Here is a 21,155-nt window from a genome sequence, read left to right as displayed (position 1 = left end):
TGAGATAGAAGAAAACAAAGAGCAGATCTGAGCGAGCAAGATGGGGGGTCGAGGAGGGGGGGCTGCAGAGAGTGACTGGAGTGGTGCGTTGACAGGACCTGGTCCCCGATGCTAAAGGCCATGCCAAGGGGGAAGGAGGGGGGAGAGGGGGGGCAGGTCCAGGGTGGAGGAGGGGAGCTGCCATGGACAAGGTCCTCCTCCAGGAGAAAGGGAAGGGGGGTGTGTACTTTTCTCTTTGGGTGCAGGGTGAAGTCAGTCATTCTGTTAGGAACGACCTCAAAAAGGGGGAGTTCTCTCTACAGTGGGGTTTTGGTTCAAATCAGGATTCATGGTATGAAATAAGATCCAGTTTTTAAATGTTTTTTTTTTCTACACAGACTCTTAGTTTGGTTTGTGGAAGAGGCTTTGGGATGGCGCGTGGAAAATCTACAATGGGGAAATAGTGACAACGGACACCAACAGTCAAACAGGGGCCCCGATGATTCCAGAGGTCCCCGACATCTAAAGCCATGCTAGATGGGGAAAGGTAGCAGGAGCACAGAGGGAGTAAAGACTAAAGACTGCGGGAGTGGGGAACGCCCGAACATGGGCACTAAGGGCCGGCACCGTGTGACAAGAGGACCAATCAGAGACATGGAATGGAGTCCGCTCTTAACAGCACGCTGCCTCTTGGGGGGGGGGGGGGGAATGAAGGGACAAAAAAGGGGGAGATATAAGGGAGAGAGAGGAGTCTGAGACTGAATGATGGGACAGAGAGTCTGCAGGCGGAGCGAGGTCCAGTGTTTATGAAAAAGGGATTGGGGGGGGGGGGTTCGGTACGGGGGGTGGGGGAGAAAGTTGAGGTTTTGGTTTCCGAGGCATGCGGCTGCGCTCTACTCCTCAAAGCACATGGGCAGGTTGACGAAGGTGAAGACGTTGTACTCGATCATGATGGAGAAGCAGAGGAAGACGGCGTACAGGATGAGGACGTAAATGCCCAGCTTCACGTCCAGCCTCCACTTGTTCAGGTGGATCCCCAGCACCTGCACACACACATTTTGAAAATGATACCAAAACTTAGCACCAAGTATGGAAGGCCCCCCCCCCCCCCCCCGGTTAAAGCTCCTCTGATCTCCCTTTCAAACAGTGATGTACGATTACCTCCGGACACAATTACAGTCCAAACGAGGTTTAGCTCTGAAGCAGTTGTTAGACCTACTTTATTTGATAAACTAGCGATTTGCTTGCTAAGCTTGTTTAAAAATGTTCATTGTCAAAAAGAGAGAGAGCGGTGGGGGTTAATGATCCAACCGTGATTACCATTAGTGTAATTACAGTAATCATATTGCAAATGCACTGTACATCCCATCCACTTGACACGCAAAACCTAATGTTAAAGTGCTAATCCCATCAGTTGTTTTTTTTAAATATATCTCCATCTTTGGTGCTCAGTAAATATCATTGACAGTTGCTCACCGTCAGAGCCACAGAGCCCAGCAGCAGCACCACCGAGTACAACAGCCCCCGACTGTTAATCATGACCTACAACACACAAGATAGACAGAGTGAGGTCAACAATGGATCTGTGGCCTTTTGAATCTCATTACTCACCGTCAATGATGAGGGTTCACCGCAATTTGATTATTTGACACACACAAACGTGTCCATACAGGAATAACAAGGTGTAACGTAAACATGTGTGTTACCTCTGACCCGTAGCTGACACACATGGTCTGCAGAGCCCAGGGAACCCCCAGTCCCACCAGAATGTCAAACACGTTGCTGCCAATAGTGTTGGACACCGCCATGTCACCCAGCCCTGGAACACAACACACACCAGTGGAGGTTATCTGAAGGGCCATCCTGTAGCTGGAAGCAGGGATGGGATTTGAGGTTCCACCGTTTTCTTGTTTTGTGTTCATGGTCACGTCCTTGTTGAGTATAACATTGATTTGAGGGGAGCAAGGTCACAGGCACAATGCCTTCTGACAAACACAAGCGCCCCAGCCTCCAGTCAACTGGGAGGGTACTAGTCTGGAAGACTATCTTTTGCATGCTTAGGCTTTCTTGACAAGTCTTAATTTTCATCTGTTATAATAAACAATTATCTTTACTTCATTCACTTGTCTCTCCTGATTGAAACGTCTATCAACTGCTGTGGACTAATACTGTAAATCCCTGCTTGCACAACTCTGTCCTGTGTCCATGCTCATGATCGGTATACACTCCTGTCCATATCTTTGTTTATGAGCCAGTACATACTGTATTTCTGGATCTCTGTATGCATGCTACTTTCCATTTGTATATGCTAACAATGCATATTTGCATGTCCAGATAACTTTCTGCATTAATACATTATGGCTACATTCAGACTGCAGGCAAAAGTGGCCCAAATCTGATTTTTTTGTTCATATGTGACTCAGATCTGTTTTTTTCATAACAGTGTGAACAGCACAAATCACATGGAATCTGATCTTTTCAATTCTGATTTGGGCCACTTTCATATGTGGTCCTAAATCAGATACAGTTCTGATTTTTTGCAATGTGACCTCAGTCTGAACAGTCATATCGGAATTCATGCGACTTTTACTCTGTCACTCTAGATCGACATGCGTCACAATTCTGCGCTGGCGGGAGTCACTCGGTGAATACAAACATGGAAGACAGCTGCGATGGAGGTAGTCAGTGGAGGGACAGTGAGGTGTTAGACCTCATAAGTATTTGGGGTGAAATTTTGGATGAAATCTGTTTCAGTGAAGCCATTCACGTCACGATCCCACCACTCCTGGCTCCGACTCCGCATCCACACACACCTCCGTACAGAAGTAGCAGCCATTGCTCCACAAAAAGCCATAATTAAAAAGTTGGCTCTCTTTCTCCTTATCCTCGTCCTCATTATCATCTGCTCACGAATTCGCTGGCTTCCACTGCACATCAGCTTATAAATGAAACCTTAAACGCTGAATTCAGTGGCCTCCATGTTTACTTCCGTACAACAGCGTGCTGCGTGTGACGTCTTTGTTATTGTTCTTTTGCGCATGCGGGTCAGTTCAGGACCGTGACCAGTTCACACAGGAATCTGATACTGGCCACATTTAAAGAATAATGTGAACAGCCGAATTGAGCACTAAGGCTTGCAGTGTGAACGTAGCCTTTGACCTCCATTTGTAATTTGTTTTAAGAAGGTGACACTGTAGCTCACAACACACATCTGGACACATTTCTCTACCCATGTTCTTCCATCTGTCCACTTGATAATGGGAGCAGCCAGCAAAACTATCAATGAAGACACTGTATCTTTATTTGTTGTATTAGTCTCAATATGTTTGATTGTTGTAATAATCTGTTATTTTCTTCAGTACTCTGTCTCATTCTGATCTATAGCCTATCCTCTGCTGCTGTGGTAAGCCAATTTCCCCACAGGGATCATTAAAGTTTCATATAATCCTAGATAAAACAACAACAACAACAACAACAACAACAAACAAAGGAAAGGAATACCTTGCCGAGCAACGATGAGACTGGCAATGCAGTCTGGAACACTGGTGCCGGCTGCCAGGAAAGTGATGCCCATGATGACATCGGGGATGCCCAGAGTATAGCCAATAATAGTTACCTGCAAGTATAAAGAGAAACCATCAGAGCTTACACAACTTCTGAATGTCAAGTCAACCTCCATACCATAACTGACAGGTTAATCTTGCCCTGATTATTGGAAAACATACAGTACATACCCCGCAGAACATCTCGTAAGACTGTTTACCAGTCTTTAGGGTCCACTTGTAAAAATCGACATACACATGATCCAGCAAGCAGACGTTTCAATCAATGTCAACTTAAATGATTCGCACAGCTGGCTACCATCCCTATGGTGTATTTTGCTGGAAGATGATGAAGGAGTAATCGGTGAAGCGATTAGAAAAGTTGACAGAAAAACACACTCACCATCCAGACCATCAGGTAGGAGAAGACGGCGATCCAGACGGTGGAGAGGAGGAAGGAGAGCATGAAGTATTTCTCCCAGCGAGGCTTGCCACAGTTGGGGATGGAGAAGTAGAGCAGCAGGAGCAGGGGCCAGGAGATCAGCCACTTCACCTTGCTGCCGATGCCCCCTGCAGCAGACACACACACACACACACACACACACACAGCAGAAGAGATGGCCACTTCAGCTGTTTGCCAAAGCTCGGTGCATCAGATACAGGGGAAAACATTTTTGTCTCGTTTTTCTACAGTTCTACATAAATTACATCAGTCTGACACTACTTACTATAATGTATACTATAAATGTTTATCCAAAATATTTACATCAACTTAAAAGATGGTTGGCAAACTAAATCAAGGTGGGTTTACCCGCCACTCGTCCCCATCTAATTCCCTAAACGCCCTTTGATCTAATGTAATGCGACAACACTTCCACCCACTTGGATAGATTGATTTGTTCATAGTAAATCAGATTCTGAGGGGGGGGGGGGGGGTTCACATCAACAGCCGCTGACGGATAAAAGGGCAGCCATGTTCGGAGCTGTCAAAGAGAATGATCATTAGTCGGCATATGAAGTCACTGGCTAATTTGAGGAAGGACATCAAGGCTATTGAAGTGGAAGGAGGATTTTGAAGCAGAGCCTGCCAGCTTAAAACCCCTTTCAACACTAATGAAGCACTCTAGCTCGAGTAAAATAAGCACATACAGATAGACATAAAGTAAAAATAGCTAAATGTGTAAACATCACTGAAATGTCAAAATGTGAATTAGAGTCATTAGAGTTATACTGTACATGTATATATATTTTTTATTGCTTCTATATCTTTTTACGATGCCGAGTTTTATTAATGCTGCTGGCGACCGGGAAATAAAGCGTCTATCCATCTCTGCCTAATTGCACGTGCCATCACATACTTGGAATATGAAACGGGGAGATGGTGATGTTCTCCTCCTCCTCGCTGGGCTTGTCCTCCGGCACGTTCCCGTTCTCGATGTCGACCTTGCCGTCGATCACTTGCGTCTCCACGCCGTTGGAGGCTTGGACCAACTTCTGGCGCTTTCAGAAAAGAGAAACTAAGTCAAAGAGCACTACGGCACACACGCCACTACCAGGTCGGGTTCGTTTATTGCAGATAAAAATGAAAAAGAAAGAAAGAAAGAAAATATATAAACTGTCTGAGTAAGATAAGGGAAACTCCAAGGGGGATTATAAAAACGTCACCTCAAAAGAAGCAAAAAGACAAAAGAATAACAAAAGACAACTGAATTGGAGAACAGAGACTAATTCAGAGACCAATTCTACTTCTTGGAGCAACAACTCCCGTCTGTACCTCTGTGATGATGAGGCGGCTGGCCATCCGGAGACGAGTCTTGGGGCCAAAATGGCTGGTGACCATGACGCGGAGGCCCGCCTCGGGGAAGCGGAACTTGGGTGGGCTGGCGTTGATGATCTCGTCCACCATCACCACCGAGCCGCGGCTATAGGCCTTGCTAGGCTTGACTGGGGGTGGGGGTGGGATGGGGGGGACACGTTACCACGGTGAAGCCAGTCTTTAACGGACTGTGCACACGCAGCATGTCAGCCTACCGGATCTGCATCTCCACTTCTAGCCATTTCATTTGGCATTTTATTCATCGCTTTAAAATGGGTATACTTGGTGCCTTCCTGGCTGTGAAGCGCTTTGTCACTTTGCTTTTTGAAAAGTGACATGCAAATAAAGTGTATTATTAATACATAACCCCCCCCCGCACATACTGCAGGCAGCATTACGAGTTTAAGCAAGACCAAAACAGTGTTCCTCAGGAAGAGGGGGAAAAGCCATTAAGAGCGGTGTCAACTTGTTGTGGCATTTTCTGGTTTGTAAGTGCTTCGGTATTGAGGGTCCGGTTCTGTTTATCTTAAGTCGCTAAGGAATATTAATGGATGCTGAGCCGGAGCCATTTGGTCTGTGTCAGAGTTAAAGCTGCACTTGGGGAGGTTTTTATGTCAAAACACACCCGTCTTATCAGCCTAAATCACAAAGTGGGGCTGCAGTAGAGGAGAGCGTCCCATCAGCACTAATTGGGAAGCTGTAGCTTCACCCTATTTGCCCAAATGAAATTGTGGCAAATCGAAACTTAAGAGCGAAATCCAAAGTGTCTCCTAAGCAGCAGTGAGCAGCACTGGACAGAGAAAGCATTAGATCTTTCCCTCTCTCATCTCTTTGGTATTCTTTGGTATGAAGCATCACAGACTGGCCAGGTTGGTAAACATGACTTTACTGACGTCACCTTACAGGAGTACTGAAGTTCAAACAGCTTTCAAACAGTTACCTCCTGCTGCCATTTGCAGCTGCCAACCTGCAAAGTTGCCTAGTGCCGAGCAGTTGTGAATATTTATGAGGCGACCAAGGAGCTTGATTTCAAAATCTGTGACGTGGAAGATGTAACCCCTAGCATCTGACAGGCTGAAGGTGTCTTAATCCAGGAGGCTGACATGCATGATACACATGGTCACTTCACTTTAGAGAGTTCATGCCGTGTCCTGACATCTTGAAACAGTTCACCGATCTCTCAAAACTCTTCAGTTGCTATATGTTTACAATTAGCTGTAAAATGCTGTGTGGAATAAAAAAAGTTCTTATTAGTTTAACTCAGCCTTAATTTGACTGATTATACATGCAAGAATGCACATAAATTAACTTTGTAAACAGAGCCGGCACAAACATTTCCTCTTGTGAAATTCATTACCACTCCAGGAGTGAGTGGGTCTACGCCCCAGAGACCAGCAGAAGATAAGCAGTATGCATGCAGAAAGAGTCGGCACACAGCGGAACACTGTTGACAATAAGCAAGAGTAGGTTTAGTAAGGCTAAACAGACAGGCACATTAATATTAATGCAGTCAAAAGTGGGAAGACGTGACCGTCGGTCACGGAGAAGGGTTAAATCTCACTTGTGAGAAGCTTCTGATAGGTCAAAAGGCAGGAAGGGAGGTAGTGGAAAGAACTGTGGCGTAAAAGGACATTCCACCCAAAAATGACTTTAGGGATGTTATTCTGCAAAGATAGACTTTTTTTAATGAGTTTTGAGATCTCAAGATCCAACATAATGCAATCCTATGGCATCAGATTGCATCACCAAAAGAAGACTAAAGAAAACCTTGTAAAATATTTTCCTGTACTCTTTTAAAACAAGAACTTATTTCATTGCCTGCTGCTAATGTATGCTGGCATAGGTTCCAGTTGTCTATCATCCTGAAAAAGGATTAAGCAGGTAGAGAAAATGAATGAATATATTAAACTTCAAAAATTAGGAAAAAAAAAGCAGCTGCTGGAAAATGGCTGTCTATTAAAATGCAATTCATTGATGTCATACGACTGAAATTTCCTTGATCTTTGGACCTCAAAAAAAAGAAAAAGCTTTAGAAATTGTAGGAAAGTATGTGCTTCTGCAGAATAATATAAAAGTTATTTTCAGTGGAACTCCCTTTCTAATAAGTTTAACAGATCAAGTCAGTTCAATGGAAAGAGGAAGGGTTAAAGCCACAGACTTTGTCCAACCCGCTAACGGGAAGGAACGACCACAGTCTTCCAGAGAGCGAAAGTCAATCATCCAAGCCATTTCCATTTTCCACCGCCCAGCAACCCCAGTCTCATTTCAACACAGCGGACACATTTTCTCCCCAGAGGGTGGTCTTGGGTACCCAGCCTGTCTGGTTAACCTTACCTGCTGAGAGCAAAGGCGATGACGGGTCGTCATCCCAAACATAGTCATAACTAGCATTACCGTCCTCCATCTCACTGCTGGCCGCCGCGTTACCGTTGGCCACATTCTTGTCCGGCTTCCCGGTGAAGAACTTCTGCATGCTGGAGTTGAATCTAGGAGATAAGAGGGAACATAACCCCTAAACCTGGGATGCTCAAAGAGTTAAGCCCAGGGTCCATCTGGGAAAAATGATAGGAGCCCGGGGACTGATTCACTGTAAAAGTTTTGGCGTTCATCATTAAAGCTCATGTTTGCTGGTGAAGTAGGGTTTACTAGCTTGAGATGCAGGGCTTAGAAGTATATATTTTACTCATTAACACAATTAACCTTTTTGCTTAACCTGCTTTTATAGATGGAGTTTAAATTGGCCTACTTTCTATAAACCTGTTCAAGTTCATTACACTATAACTGGAATGATTGAACATTAACTATGGGTCTCTTGCACTTATGAAATATGCAGTTGGGGCCACCAAGAAAATGTCCTCTATAACAAAACGTTTCCAAGAGCCAGTCACTAGGCTTTCATCAGTCACATGGGTCAACAATGATACCCTGTGAGTTCCAGCACTTTAAATGGTTCAACCTTCACAAACATTGAACGTACTGCTGCCACAGAACATGAATGGATAGAACAGTCCTTCCACTGTTTGGGCATTAAGGCCATAAGGTCTGTCACACTTGCTAGAAAACTGCAGAAGTGTCTGTTAGCAAACTGTCAAAACTCAACTGAAAGCTAACGTTAGCGACGAGACTAACATAGCTTTATCAAAGACTGTACTTCTCTCGCTAGCTCTTCTTGTCAACATTAGCTTATTAGCATACCATGACAGCAAGGTGACAGAGAAGCTCCTTTGGTCCTTGCTGCAAAACTTCCTGCCTCAGTGACTTGCTGTAACTCAGTTTACATGGAAGCTAGCCCAACAGTACACATGAAAATGGCCGCCGCTCTAACCGTCCTGGAACGTTGATTTGCATGGGAATTGTTGTGTGCTGTTGTGTGAACTGTTCTATTCAAGTTCTGCGACTGCTGCTGCCTGTGAACACCATGTGTGCATAGATAACACTTGCACCGCCAAGGAAGCTGTACTAACCGTTTACAGGTTCTGCACCTTCAGCAACCAACATTAAGATTTAGAAACCTCTTGGATTCTCACTGCACTACATTCAGTGCTACCACTTTACTAGCATAAGCTCTGAAAAACGTACTCATGACTTGATAGCACTAGCGGCCATTTACAATTATTTTTTACATCTCATGCTCCTGCATTTCTTCCTATGCTCTTAACTTCTGGGAAAATTTGGAGTACGCGCGGCTCCTTGAGGGAGTAAATTATCACAGCGGGAGCCCTGCAAGGTCACCCCCGCAGTACTGATAGGGAGTATATAAATAAAAAATAAAAAAACACACCGCTCCATTTTGATAGGAACAGCCCAAAATGGTCAGCGGGTATTTTTGGAGAGGGAGACATATGACAGTATAGCCTACAGTAAGCACTTCTTCTCTCCAAATGAGACAGGAGAGGAGTGATCCGGTTAAGCCTATGCTCTTAGCCACTGCAGAGGGAGAAAGATTAAACTCTTATGGCAGGGAGAGAGCAGGCTGCTGCTGAGTGTAACACAGATTACCAGCTGGGCGACCCCGCTGAACCACAACACAGACAGCAGCACAGGCAGACGCGGCTGGCATCCTGCGGTTTCCACTTTATCTAGAAAAGACACTGCGCTGGCATATTGGATGGATTTAGTGTTTTTATGCCAGCTTTTATGCCGTGTGCCCACACAAATTAATAGACAAGTTGCTGTGATGTTTTTGCCTGTCAGATGTTTTTTTGGCATTTCTTGCCTTTAATTGATAGATAGAGAGAGACAGGAGAGATTAGGGAGAGAGAGAGAGAGAGGGGGGGGGGGGGGGGGGGTGACACCCAACTAAAGTCACAGGCTGGATTCGAACACAGGACATCACAGTTACATAGTACGCACCACAGGACGCCCCTGCTCTGATGTTTTTTTAATAGTCTCTCACAAGTTTAAAAGAAAGCTACAATACTTTGTTGATTAAAAGAGATTTGTTTTATGTTCACAAGGGATTAGAGAAAAGCTGTTTTGTTATATCTGTGAAATAAGGATTCTGATTTAAGCATCTGTTGAAACCAAACCACTGAACACCAAAATTGCTAACTTGAAAACGCTACATATGGCATTAAACACCAGTATATCACTGTCAAATTAATTGTGATACTTTGGTATGATTACCGTACACAAATGAAACCGTCACTGAGGCGATTGGTAGCTTCTATCTCATACCGTTATTGTTAGTGCTAATGTTTCACAAAATTAAGACCCCACTTCCCATAAACCCTGTTGCTTCCTGTCACAACCACAATCTTTGCTTCTTCAAAGATGTTCTCTTTGGCTTTACTGAAGAGGATAAACATGTGATTTTTCCTGCCATAGTGAGAAATTCTTTTTCGTTTTGTGCCGTAAAGCAATCCAGCAGATTTCCCGCCAAATCCAGAGGCACACCATGTAAAATGCAGTGTAGAGGCCAGTAGAGACTGCTGACCTTCTCTGGGATGGTCTTGTTTGTTCACAGTAATTATACCATTGTCTCAAATTTAATGTGGTAATGATGTCAAAATGCTACATATAGCACCTTTAATCCCCTGTAAAACTACATATGAATACATTATAATTTAACTTGAAGGTGGCTTAATTCGTTAGAGAAGCGAACTTATCTGAGCAGGGGAAGTGAACAAGACACTTTGACCTCCATTTACAACTAAACTTGAAGTGCCTTTGATCAAGGCACTTACACCGCCAACTTCTCCAGCGGAACTGCTCAGTCCAAGACTGGTTCTACTGGGCAGCTCCCAGGTATGAGTATCCCTCCCTCCCCATGCCAACACCCAGGCCGATGTTGTGAGTAAGGATGTGTTCTCCATCGACCTGCCTGGTTCATCCAGGGTTAAGAAAACCAAATGAGTGTTTCAGGAATGCGCAGAACTCACTTCATGATGAGGATGTATCCAGCGTACATGACCACCAGCACCAGACTCTCCCACCTGAGACAGAGGAAGACACAGGATGAGAGCTAAAACAACACCACAGCTACATTATACAGCCTTGTGGCATTCGGGCTGTCAGGGTTCCTACACATTTTTGCGAAGAAACATGAATTTTACATGAGTATTTCCCTGACCAGTATATGCCAGCAGCTATGTTGTAGTGAAAAGCTTATATCGGTGTCCCAACTTCTTCTTTTTGCCTGCTATAACCGTCACTTGGGACTTATAGAATAAGAAAAAGCCATTCCTTCAAATGGTAATTAGATCTACTGGCAACCGAGCTTGACATTTAAAAAAAAAGGTTTTGAAATTTCCATGACACTTTCAAAACTTTTTGGATACGCATCATTTTCCATAACTTTTCCCGGAATTTTCAAAACCAGGTGTCCATGACTAGTGGTTCTCATCCCTGCACCAATTCTTCACAAATGCCTATTATACATTGAATGAATGAATGAATGAATGAATGAAGGTGTGATATATTTCCAAGAGGTTACGTGGATGACTCACTCACCACACTATCTTCTCGTCATAGATGAACTGCAAAACAAAAAAGGAAAATATTCATCATATTAAAACAATGTGAAAGCAGAAAGTAGCTGCTGGTGTTCATTGACAAATGCATGTAATGAATGTATGGCTTGTCTAACTTACTGCAATCAGAGCCAACACAGAGAGGATGTAGTAGAAGGAGTCCCTGAAAACCGACCACCAGGTCAGCATCACCACCTGAGACAGGGAGACACACAGGGAGGCACGCTCTTAGTTCAGATACTTTTGCTTTTACAGTACATCCAAAGCAGTTCAGTGGAGCACTATGTGGCGAACATTCATTATAGAAAGCCCTTCATGGATAAATGTGACTTGACAGTCGGACGCCTAGAGAGGGCACGCAGCCTTAAGATCTGTTTATGCCTCCAGAGTTCAGTTCTCCATTTCCACCAAAACCGGTTCGGGGAAAAACTAACTGAAGCAGATGGCTTTATTTCCCCTCAGCAAAAAAAAAAAACTTCTGCCACACATGTGCTGTTCTACAGTCCAGAAATAAACAGAATGCAGCCGCAGTACTAAATCTCCAGCTCTCTCACACACACACACACACACACACACACACAAACACACACCCACCTGTCCGGCGAAGATTCCGCAGACGCCGATGATGCACAGGATGTTGAAGACCGCTGAGCCGACGATGGTCCCCACCCCCACGTCGCCGTGGGTGATGAAGACACCTGCACACGAGGAGGCGGCCAATCAGAATCAGCCCTGACACCAACCATCTGGGAATGTCTGTCTGAGCGTGTGTGTGTATGTGTGTGTGTGTGTGTGTGTGTGTGTGTGTGTGTGCCTGTACCAATGACAGAGGCAAACAGTTCTGGCGCAGAACTGCCGGCTGCCATGAAGGTGGCTCCGGCGACATCTTCGCTCAGGTCTAGTTTCTAGACGAATAAAGAGAGGAGCTGATTGGTTAAGACGGACACACCGGGATGGCGAGACGACGACGCTGAAAGAGGAAAGACGGCAAAAGTACCTCGCAGATCTTCTCCAGCGATGTGACAAAGTAGTCGTCGCATATTATGGCGAGGGCCAGGAACATGTAGAGCGCCTGGAGACAGGAGAATCACAAGAGTTAAGTTTGCAGAGTGTGAGAAAGAGAGAGAGAGACAGAGAAAGAGAGAGAATGTGCAAGCGCACGCCCGCATATATAGATTCTTAATCAGCAGAAATTAGCTGAGTTAATAGAAACTTGGCAGGCCGAAGATATTCTCCTGCTAAAGGACAGGTGAAGGAGAATCTCAAAGCGCAGCACCCAATTAAAATTGGACTTGCATTAAATTCAAACGTCAATTCGGTGACAAGCCGTTTTCCTTACACTGTGAAAAATCTAGTGGATCTGCATACTCCCGCCGTTGTCAGAGGAGAGGAGGGGGCGGGGGGGGGGGGGGTGTGGGGGTGGGTGGGAAAGGAGCCTATTTCAGTAGCTGACGCGAGATCTATAAATTATAGATCAGGTGTGACATCATGGGCCGGCAGCTCGGGCAGCGGTGCTCTTCTCTATGCTGTCCACAGGGGGCAGCGCAGGACTGCGGTGCACTCACACCTCCACATCACTGCCTCCTCTCTTGTGTTGCAGCCACATCATAATATTAAGTCATATTTCAGTGTGGAACAGCAGGCCGGGGACAGTGCTCAGCATTCTGGACAGGGGCTCATATCTCTCGGGTCATATTTGAGATAAGCGTCGTCATATCCCGGTCATGAATGTGCCTGTGTACGCGACTTTTGGAGAATTTTCTGATCACCATGGAAGCCAAACTTAGGCAGCACCGCAAAATCCGACGGTAATCAGGATAAGGTGTTTACATTCCTATTATCCTGGCTAATGTTGGCGTATGCCAGCTTTCATTTGGGTTTAGAACAATTGAGATGTGAGCCTTATCCCCGCAACTTAAAAAGGGTACGGCATTTACATGCGGCAACTCTTTACACTCGAGGGTCCTGAATAAATGGGAATATTCATATGCATGTAAATGTACTCATTGAGGTGGGAAAGGAGGCTACTTTTCGGCTTTTGGCCTGATGAGTGCAGATCTAACAACCATGTGGACAAGGCAAGGTACCATGATCCTTAAACCCTCACCTCAGAACAAACTGGCTCTCGTTTGTTGGACTGGCATTGAAAATTGAAATTTCATTCCAAAAATGGTCAAAAGTCACAGGTTCTTGTCAGATTCAGGAAACTCATTAAAGCCAATCAACTCCAGCATGAAGAGTGCATTCAAAAGAGCACCGATGTGAACAATAACATCCACATTCGATGGTGTTCTTTCTCTCCAATGAAATCCGCAGGTGGCTTGTGTCTTTCCGCTGGAGCCGAACATGCCCGAGCGTAATGGTTTCTACTGTGATGAAACGGCTCAGCCCAAATAAATAAAATATATAAAAAAAGACATTTGTCAGTCCTAATCCCTGACCTAATGAAATTGTGCCATTTGCTGAAGTGGTAGGTTTTATTTTTGGACATGTATTCAGATCCCCATTAGCTGGCGCCGGGGTCACACAAGATCTAATGCAAGTGATCGCATATTCTATGATTTATAAAAGTGCCAATTGCGAAGATGTTTTGCTTCTACTACTGAATGTGCTTGTCCACCTTTCTGAGTGAATGCAAATTTGGTCTACCTGTATCCCGAGTTCAAAGTGATACACTGACACTTGCAGGAAATTGGCTCCAAGCTCATTTTAATATGAATATGAATGGACGCTCACTTGGGAAATAAATACGGTCCACTGTGGCATCTTTAAGATCTTAATATCTGCCTGTGCGAAAACTGCAGCCGTACTCCGCCTTACCTTCCAGGCTGTAAAAAGGTAGAACAGCACTAACTGAACTGCTTCTAAATCTACCTGCAAATCGGCCGCTGAGCTCCATTTAAAACTGTTGATTGGGGATCGAGGTGATGGGAGATGCAGGTGCAGCATCTTAACAAAAAAAAAAAAAAGAAACTCCTCTTACCGCCAGGATGTGCAGCAGAATGGCCCCGCTCTTTCTCTCGTCGTTGGAGAAAAGGTCATCGGGGAACTCGTGCACAGCTGAGAGAGAGAGAGAGAGAGAGAGAGAGAGAGAGAAGAGAGAGAGAGAGAGAGAGAGAGAGAGAGAGAGAGAGAGAGAGAGAGAGAGAGAGAGAGAGAGAGAGAGAGAGAGAGAGAGAGAGAGAGAGAGAGAGAGAGAGAGAGAGAGAGAGAGAGAGAGAGAGAACACAATCAGCGACTCGGCAGGCTCAGGCGTATACTGTTAACTCGCAGTGTTGTCCGACCTTTGACCTATGCGGCGTGCCATTGCTTCTCTTACTCTCTCCCTATCTAATGAAGCAACAGCTCCTTGTATACCTAAAAAGGGCAGTCCGGACCATTGAAAATCTTAATCCAAAAACAAATCTAAATAGTACACTGTGGTATGAGATCATCATCCAAAAATGCTGGGGACATTATCAAGGGTTTTGAATTTTCATAAGAGGGAAATGGCTCACAACAGTTGCTCACATCTCTGCTTTTTCAAAAAAATATCCTTGGGCTAAATCATCCTCAGCCCGCAGTATGTCACTCCACCCGGCGACCAGTGACTTCATACCTATTCATGCCCAAAAAAAATAAAAGAACAGAACTCAACCATCAACCATCTCCTCAAAAAGAAAAAAACTGATGTAGAAGCTTGGGCTATATTAAGAGCCTGAAGTCATACAGAATTAAAGCAAGCAGGCAGAAAAACCTCCCATGCTGAGGGGACTCGTCATCCATCATCCAGAGCCCAGCTGGAGCGCAGTGTGATCGCGGCACCGCCATACGGCCCGCATCTCTGGGACCGCGGCCACGCCGCCGAGCACCTGGCTGGAGACGGGAGCCGGCCGTCTCCCCGATGGGACCCGGGCGTCCGGGGCGGCGGCCTCCGATCCAGCGGGAGGCGAGGTTGCGTCTTTGCCTCTCAACGAGCCTACAAGGTTATTGGCACGTTTGCTTGGCACACAAAGCGACAGCGGGTCTAATATTGCGGGCAGGACAAACTATCAAGCTGAAAAGATTTATTCACATTGATGGGGCGAGGGTTGGGGGTCTGTTTTGCTGTTGCCCTACTTATAAAAACACACGCGCACACAAACTATATGGAGGACAAAACGCGATGGTCTTAGCCAGCAGAATGACGCTGTTTACAAAATCAAGCAAATAATTTGGAGCCTTGCCGCGGATGGACCCGTGAATTGGAACAGCGCTCACCTGAGACTCGTCGCTGCACCTGTCCCGACCGCGGCGTGGTCTGTTCTTGTGACATTCGATGGCACGCGCGCATGACTGAAGCTGCACGCCACTTGGAACACGGCGCAGGCAAAGCGGTTTACAAATACTTATTTCACAGGGTGCAGTCCGAGCCCGCTTAATCACCTGCATGCCTCCTGGATTGCGTTCAGTGACGTCATGTATGTGGTTTGTCGTGGCTCTGTTTGTGCACCACGTCTCCAGCTACAAAGACACCCTTGCAACTGTTCAAGAAAGAGCAGTGATAGAGAAATCTGAATGCTATTTGTAGCTGTGGGACATAAATGAATCCATGACCTTGATTTGGAGGGTTTTGGTGTCCCACGTGCGACACTGCAGTCCTCAGCCTTGGTGACACATGAAATGTAACTGATAGATTATTAGATTAGGTGACGGAATAATAATGACTGATACAGGAGGGATGCAGATTATGATCTTAATTTATAATGAGAAACTGCGTAACACCCGGCTGACATTGGAATACTGTAACAACATCGACTTTAACAGGCTACACCTATAAAGCTTTGGCTCATTTCATTTCTGACAGGTTTATGTGCTGAATGAAACGTGTCGGCCGGCCGACTGCCTCAACCACAGGCGCAATCAATTACAGGATTTGACAGCTGCGCCCTCAGAGGTGATGGGGAAAAAAACTGATGCCGATACAGAAGGCTATATAGTGTATGGATATACATATCCACACACTATTCTACCTACAGAAGCTTTTTTTCAATGCTTTTCACTAGGGATGGGACGATACGATACGAGATATGGGCTTCACGATTCAATAAAACTTAAATAAATCGCATCATAAAAGTTCAATGACAACAAAGTATGACTGCAGAATTATGTTTACTTCTGAGACACAAATCTTTCTAGCAGTGGCATTGGCTCGTAACTGAACGTAAACAACAATCTAAAAATGTGTAAATAATATAATTTGGATGGGGAGTTTGTGAAATTGTGATGGGCAAGCCGTCTCATTTGTGAATAAAACGTAGCTAATCACAATTCATATTTCTGCCCCACGATATGTATTGTAACATTTTTGTATTGCGATATTATATATATAATATTATATATATTAAATTTCGATATACTGTCATACTATACCTACTTTTGACAAAAAACGGAAAACCATGGACTAAAATGTTCCAGCAAAACATAGCTCTGAACTGCCTGCTGTCCCAGCCTATTCACCTACTCTTCCCATGTTCACAGTTACCGCCTTGTAAGTCTGCCTTGAATCAATAATTCAACACGGCCATCTCCGACCTGTAGTTACTTGTTCGGGCCCTTGCCACCGTATACAATCGGGTCCGGCTGTGAGCGTGTTAAAAATAGGTGATCACAAAGGTGCTTAAAGGGCGCCGGCACAGGGAGAGCGGAGAGATGACAGGCAGGCAGGGGTCGCCTCCCGGCCCTGTTTACAGCCAGCTAGACACCATCTGCGGGGTTTTCGCCTGTGCCTCCTCGCTGCGGAGGTCAGCCCAGACGGGAACGAGCGGCCAACAGGAAGAAAGGTCGGTGGAAACAGAAGGGGGACGAGAGAAAAGATGAAGTAGCCATCTATAGCCAAAAATACCATACAAATACGTAGCTAAAATTGGTCAAGGTGATGCTCGGTTGCAGACAAATAGGAGAAATTAATGAACTGGAGAAGTGACATCATGTGTTGTGCATGTATCGTTCATTACAGAGATTATAGACAGACTCCTGTAGGTATTTATATTTTTGCCATCTTGGGCACTATGACCTGCCACTGGTCCATAATCAGGCTTTAAAAATAAATAGTACTGCATCACATTGTAAGCAGAGTCCTGTGTCAGGAAGCTTTATATCAGTGGGACCGCATGAGGTGTTCCAATTCACTATGAACTCTGAATCTAAATCCTCAGGTAAATATGTGTAAGATGAGCGGCGTTGTGCAAGCTGCTTTCAGAGTAAACTATTCCGCCGAGCAGCAGCCTCTGTGGATTGCAAAAACTCAGAAAAACCAACTGAAACTTTATTATCCTGCTGTTCTTGTTTTTGCATGGGACTGCTTTCTTTCTTGGGAGGAGGGGAGGGAAAGGAGGGAGGGGAGGGAGGGGAGGGAAGGAGGGAGGGAGGTGGGTGGGTTGTCTTGGACTGGAACGGCAGGCAGGAGGCAAAAAAACAACAAAAAAAACAAGTCCTCTTCAGAAGCTAAGCTACAAATCTATTAATACACCCTGGATTCTCTGTTTGGACACCTGACTGCGCTGCTTATGCAAGAAATTACTGGCAACACTTTTGTTCATCTGTCCCCCCCCCCCCCCCCCCCCCCCCCCCCCCCCCCCCCCCATCCCCCATCATCTTATCAGCCCCAGGAGTAATTACTAAGTCCGCACAGAGTCCTCGCAAGAAGCCTTTGGAGGATTTTAGAGGAACCGGCGCTGCCCCGCGAGCCACATTAATGCTTTGAAGCCCGCCGCTGCCTAACCTGCGGTCAATAAGATTCTTTTTCCCCTGAAACGTGCTTTGATTCCACATGCTGGAGACAAAGCTGCTCTTACACTGGGGTGACTGTGATTTGCAGTGGCACTGGCACACAAAGACACGCAGACGACAAATTTCAAATTGCACTAACTTGGGAGTTCAGTTATTTTAAACGGAAATGACAATTGAAAATCTTACCTACACCGACTCTACACAAGCCACTTAACGGCGTTATATGTTCAAAGCAAAAAAGCCTCACAGATACCCTTAATTTGTCAGTGTGGTAAAGCCAGAGCGTTCTAGCCATTCTGTAAATTTGTAAATTATTATTCCATAATCTGTTAATCTTTCAGATGTATGCCCTGGCCTTACATAATGGGGCTCAGTATAGGGTGCCGTCTGTTGTCCCAGAGAGAGTTAAGACTGGCAGGACAGTGGGCACGACTTAACCCAACACTCCTTCTGTTAGGGGGCCTGGGCAACACACCCGATTATAAAGAGACACTGGTGTGGAGCCAAAAAAACGCATGCATTTTTAAAAATACTGCATTCAATGACAGCGATTTTAGACAGATGATACATAATGGATCATTTGGATTGGGGGGGGGGGGGGGGGCACAATGCCATCAAATATTACACAGCCAAATAAAAATATTGTGATACGCGCAATTTGTTTTGGCCTGTTGCCCGGTTGCTACCTTCTGCTGTAGCCCACACGCCGACCCGCAGACCAGCCAGGTCATTAACGGAATACAATTGACACTTCAGTACATTAGTCAGGAGGCTGTTCACAGAAGAATGATTCCTGCAGGGTCATTATTAGCCCATTAGATAATGAGCTCGCTCCAGCAGATATCAGCGAGCGGCGCGGCTCGCATGTAAACACCAGGATGACATCAGGACAAAAATTATGAGTCCCGTTAACAGAGAATCGCTGGGTAACGCGGAGATGATGAGTTATGTTGCTGTGGTACCCACAACCCCCTCAGAACAAGACCTATTTATGGAGCACCCACCCCCTTTCCAAGCTACTCCAGATACCTTCCACCTATCCACATGAACACAAACACCATTATCCCCCCGTATACTTCAAAAACACGGTGTGCAACCACACTTGCGTGGTCATGCGAGCGCTTTAATGCACAGGATTACACGCGCATGAATGCAGGCGCATACCTTTTACACTCGTACTTTTAGCATGAAGTCCCATCAGACTCTATGTGTGAGAGTGGAGAGAGGTGGAGTGCCGGAGCAGTTAGATTGTTGAAAGAGGCAAAACTTGCTGGACCAGAAGACTGCTGGTTCAATAACCTAAAGGGGACACCGCTGTGGAACGTATGCATTCAGCTGTGTAAAGGAGCAATAGGTAAAACAAATCCCCCTGGGTAAGGCATTGGATCTGCAGCAACAAAAGGCAGAACATTACCACTTTCTATATTGTGAGCATTTATTGGTGTGACTGTATGCCTTTAAACGCAGTGCAATTTGCTTTGTAGCCTCAATCCTAATAAAAAGGACTCCATGCTAGCAAACAGCAGGATGGAATGAAAATTTGCAAAGTAACAAAAAAAAAAAAAAAAAAAAAAAGGCAGCAAATCTGAGGTGGAACAGAATGTAAATGAATAAATACACGAAGGGGGTCAGGCGTGTTTGAACTGCACAACTCGGGGAGGAAAGTGCTCTGTGCAGGTGCTGGGGCCTGCACTCCGCTCTCCGCCGCATTGTTCTGGCGGTTGGCATGCGAGCGAGAAGCGAAGCAAGGTCAGTTTCCATTATGCACAGCAGCATAATCCCCCGCTTGTGTAATTCCCTTTTAAAAAGCCTCCTTCTGGTGTTTCCCTGGAGCTGACAACCTGCATTCCACCGTGGATTGGCCGCCGACCACCAGGCAGCTTCCCTCAGTCTCACCGCTGACTTTCCTTTCCCTTCCCTCCCCCCTTCCACCTTAAATTCTGCCCTTTTAACCCCAAAACACACCCTCGTTCTAACACAAACATTTACACTATGAGCACCTGTAGGCCGCTGACGTTCCAGCTGTGGGCCGGAGTGACTCACGGTCGCCGCTCGCCCGCACCACTTACCATGCCAAACAACACGCAACATGTGCACCCCCCCTGCCCATGAGCAGATTAGTGAGATGCCATATCTAAAACCACTATAATCAAATCCGAACGGATTACTACATAGTACAAACCGAGCCATACTAAAACCTTTGTTGTTCAGCTCCACTTTGCTGTACGGTCCAGTTCTACTAGAGGGTAAGAACGGTAATTACGCCACTCAAGTGGGAGTTTTCAATATACGGCATTAGCGTCCTTATTAGAGGCAAATTATTCCTCCTACAGAACATTAGGCACAGCACTCTGCCTCCACCCCAATTTTGTATGCATGTGAGTTGGCATCGGTCGGGCCTGCACATGGGGAGAAAGGAGAAGTAGGAATACACAAGAGTGAGTATCGTTTAATATTCCGTGTCCCCAAGTAAAGTAAACCTCAAGTCTTCTCTGTAAAGTCAGATCACATTCCTCACATAGTCTGGAATGGCGCATAAAGCGTTTTGAGTTTTGCAATAAAGCGACCGTTCCTTTTGTTAGGAGTTATTGCGACTTGTCGAATTTGGGAGAAAAACGGTGAGTACATTTGTTCCATTCATCATGGGATTGCTACAGGCGGAAATAAATCTCTTAGCGCGCATTTTAATTAGTTAAGAGTAGGGGTGGAATGGTTCTGCATGCGATGGTGAAAAAATAAAACAAGTATTCAGCGGTGCTATCAGCGTCTTGCAGTATGATTTAGCCCTTTATAGATTGCAAGCATGTATTGTAATGAACCAGTAGCGCAAATAAGGGTTTGGACAGCATCTTGTGTTTTCCAGGAGTTATTGCTGAATGACCAATAAAATAGGTACTTATGATGAATGGCTGTCTTGGCAGTGCAAGTCTCAGGACAAGCAAAACAACATTAGCACCTTATGAACCCAGAAAAGGGCTCCCTCGCCGAGCACAGAAATAATGAAGAAGGAAAAGGAGAGACCAAAGCTGGCTGAGTGTAATCTATGCATCCCACAAACAGCAGCACTAATTAAGCCGAGCTTTAGATGTGGTACAC

The 21,155-nt window shown here is 45.4% G+C and overlaps 1 protein-coding gene across 2 annotated transcripts in view; it reads right to left on the bottom strand.

Annotated features, from left to right (window-relative positions):
* Positions 1-872: 872 nt before the first annotated feature.
* slc24a4b (solute carrier family 24 member 4b) overlaps positions 873-21,155 on the bottom strand; it is a 30,404-nt gene continuing 10,121 nt past the window's right edge. Inside the window, exons 3-17 of one of the 2 annotated variants that reach the window (XM_071546611.1) lie at positions 14,293-14,369; positions 12,307-12,381; positions 12,130-12,214; positions 11,904-12,007; positions 11,430-11,504; positions 11,290-11,315; positions 10,719-10,772; positions 7,732-7,823; positions 5,296-5,465; positions 4,880-5,021; positions 3,925-4,091; positions 3,481-3,595; positions 1,686-1,798; positions 1,456-1,521; positions 873-1,022 (exon numbers count right to left, since the gene is read on the bottom strand). In XM_071546611.1, the coding sequence (XP_071402712.1) occupies positions 873-1,022; positions 1,456-1,521; positions 1,686-1,798; positions 3,481-3,595; positions 3,925-4,091; positions 4,880-5,021; positions 5,296-5,465; positions 7,732-7,823; positions 10,719-10,772; positions 11,290-11,315; positions 11,430-11,504; positions 11,904-12,007; positions 12,130-12,214; positions 12,307-12,381; positions 14,293-14,369 (1,511 nt within the window). Of the gene's footprint in view, positions 1,023-1,455; positions 1,522-1,685; positions 1,799-3,480; positions 3,596-3,924; positions 4,092-4,879; positions 5,022-5,295; positions 5,466-7,671; positions 7,824-10,718; positions 10,773-11,289; positions 11,316-11,429; positions 11,505-11,903; positions 12,008-12,129; positions 12,215-12,306; positions 12,382-14,292; positions 14,370-21,155 lie in introns of both variants that reach the window. The other variant, XM_071546609.1, reaches the window with a different exon arrangement.

Source organism: Centroberyx affinis, unplaced genomic scaffold, assembly GCF_046629955.1.
Source record: "Centroberyx affinis isolate AG114_WGS23_722 - 3 ecotype Tasmania unplaced genomic scaffold, CSIRO-AGI_Caff_v1 ptg005353l_1, whole genome shotgun sequence".
NCBI lineage: Eukaryota > Metazoa > Chordata > Actinopteri > Beryciformes > Berycidae > Centroberyx > Centroberyx affinis.
The sequence above is the reverse complement of the archived record's forward strand: the minus strand, read 5'-3'. Positions and strand labels throughout refer to the sequence as shown.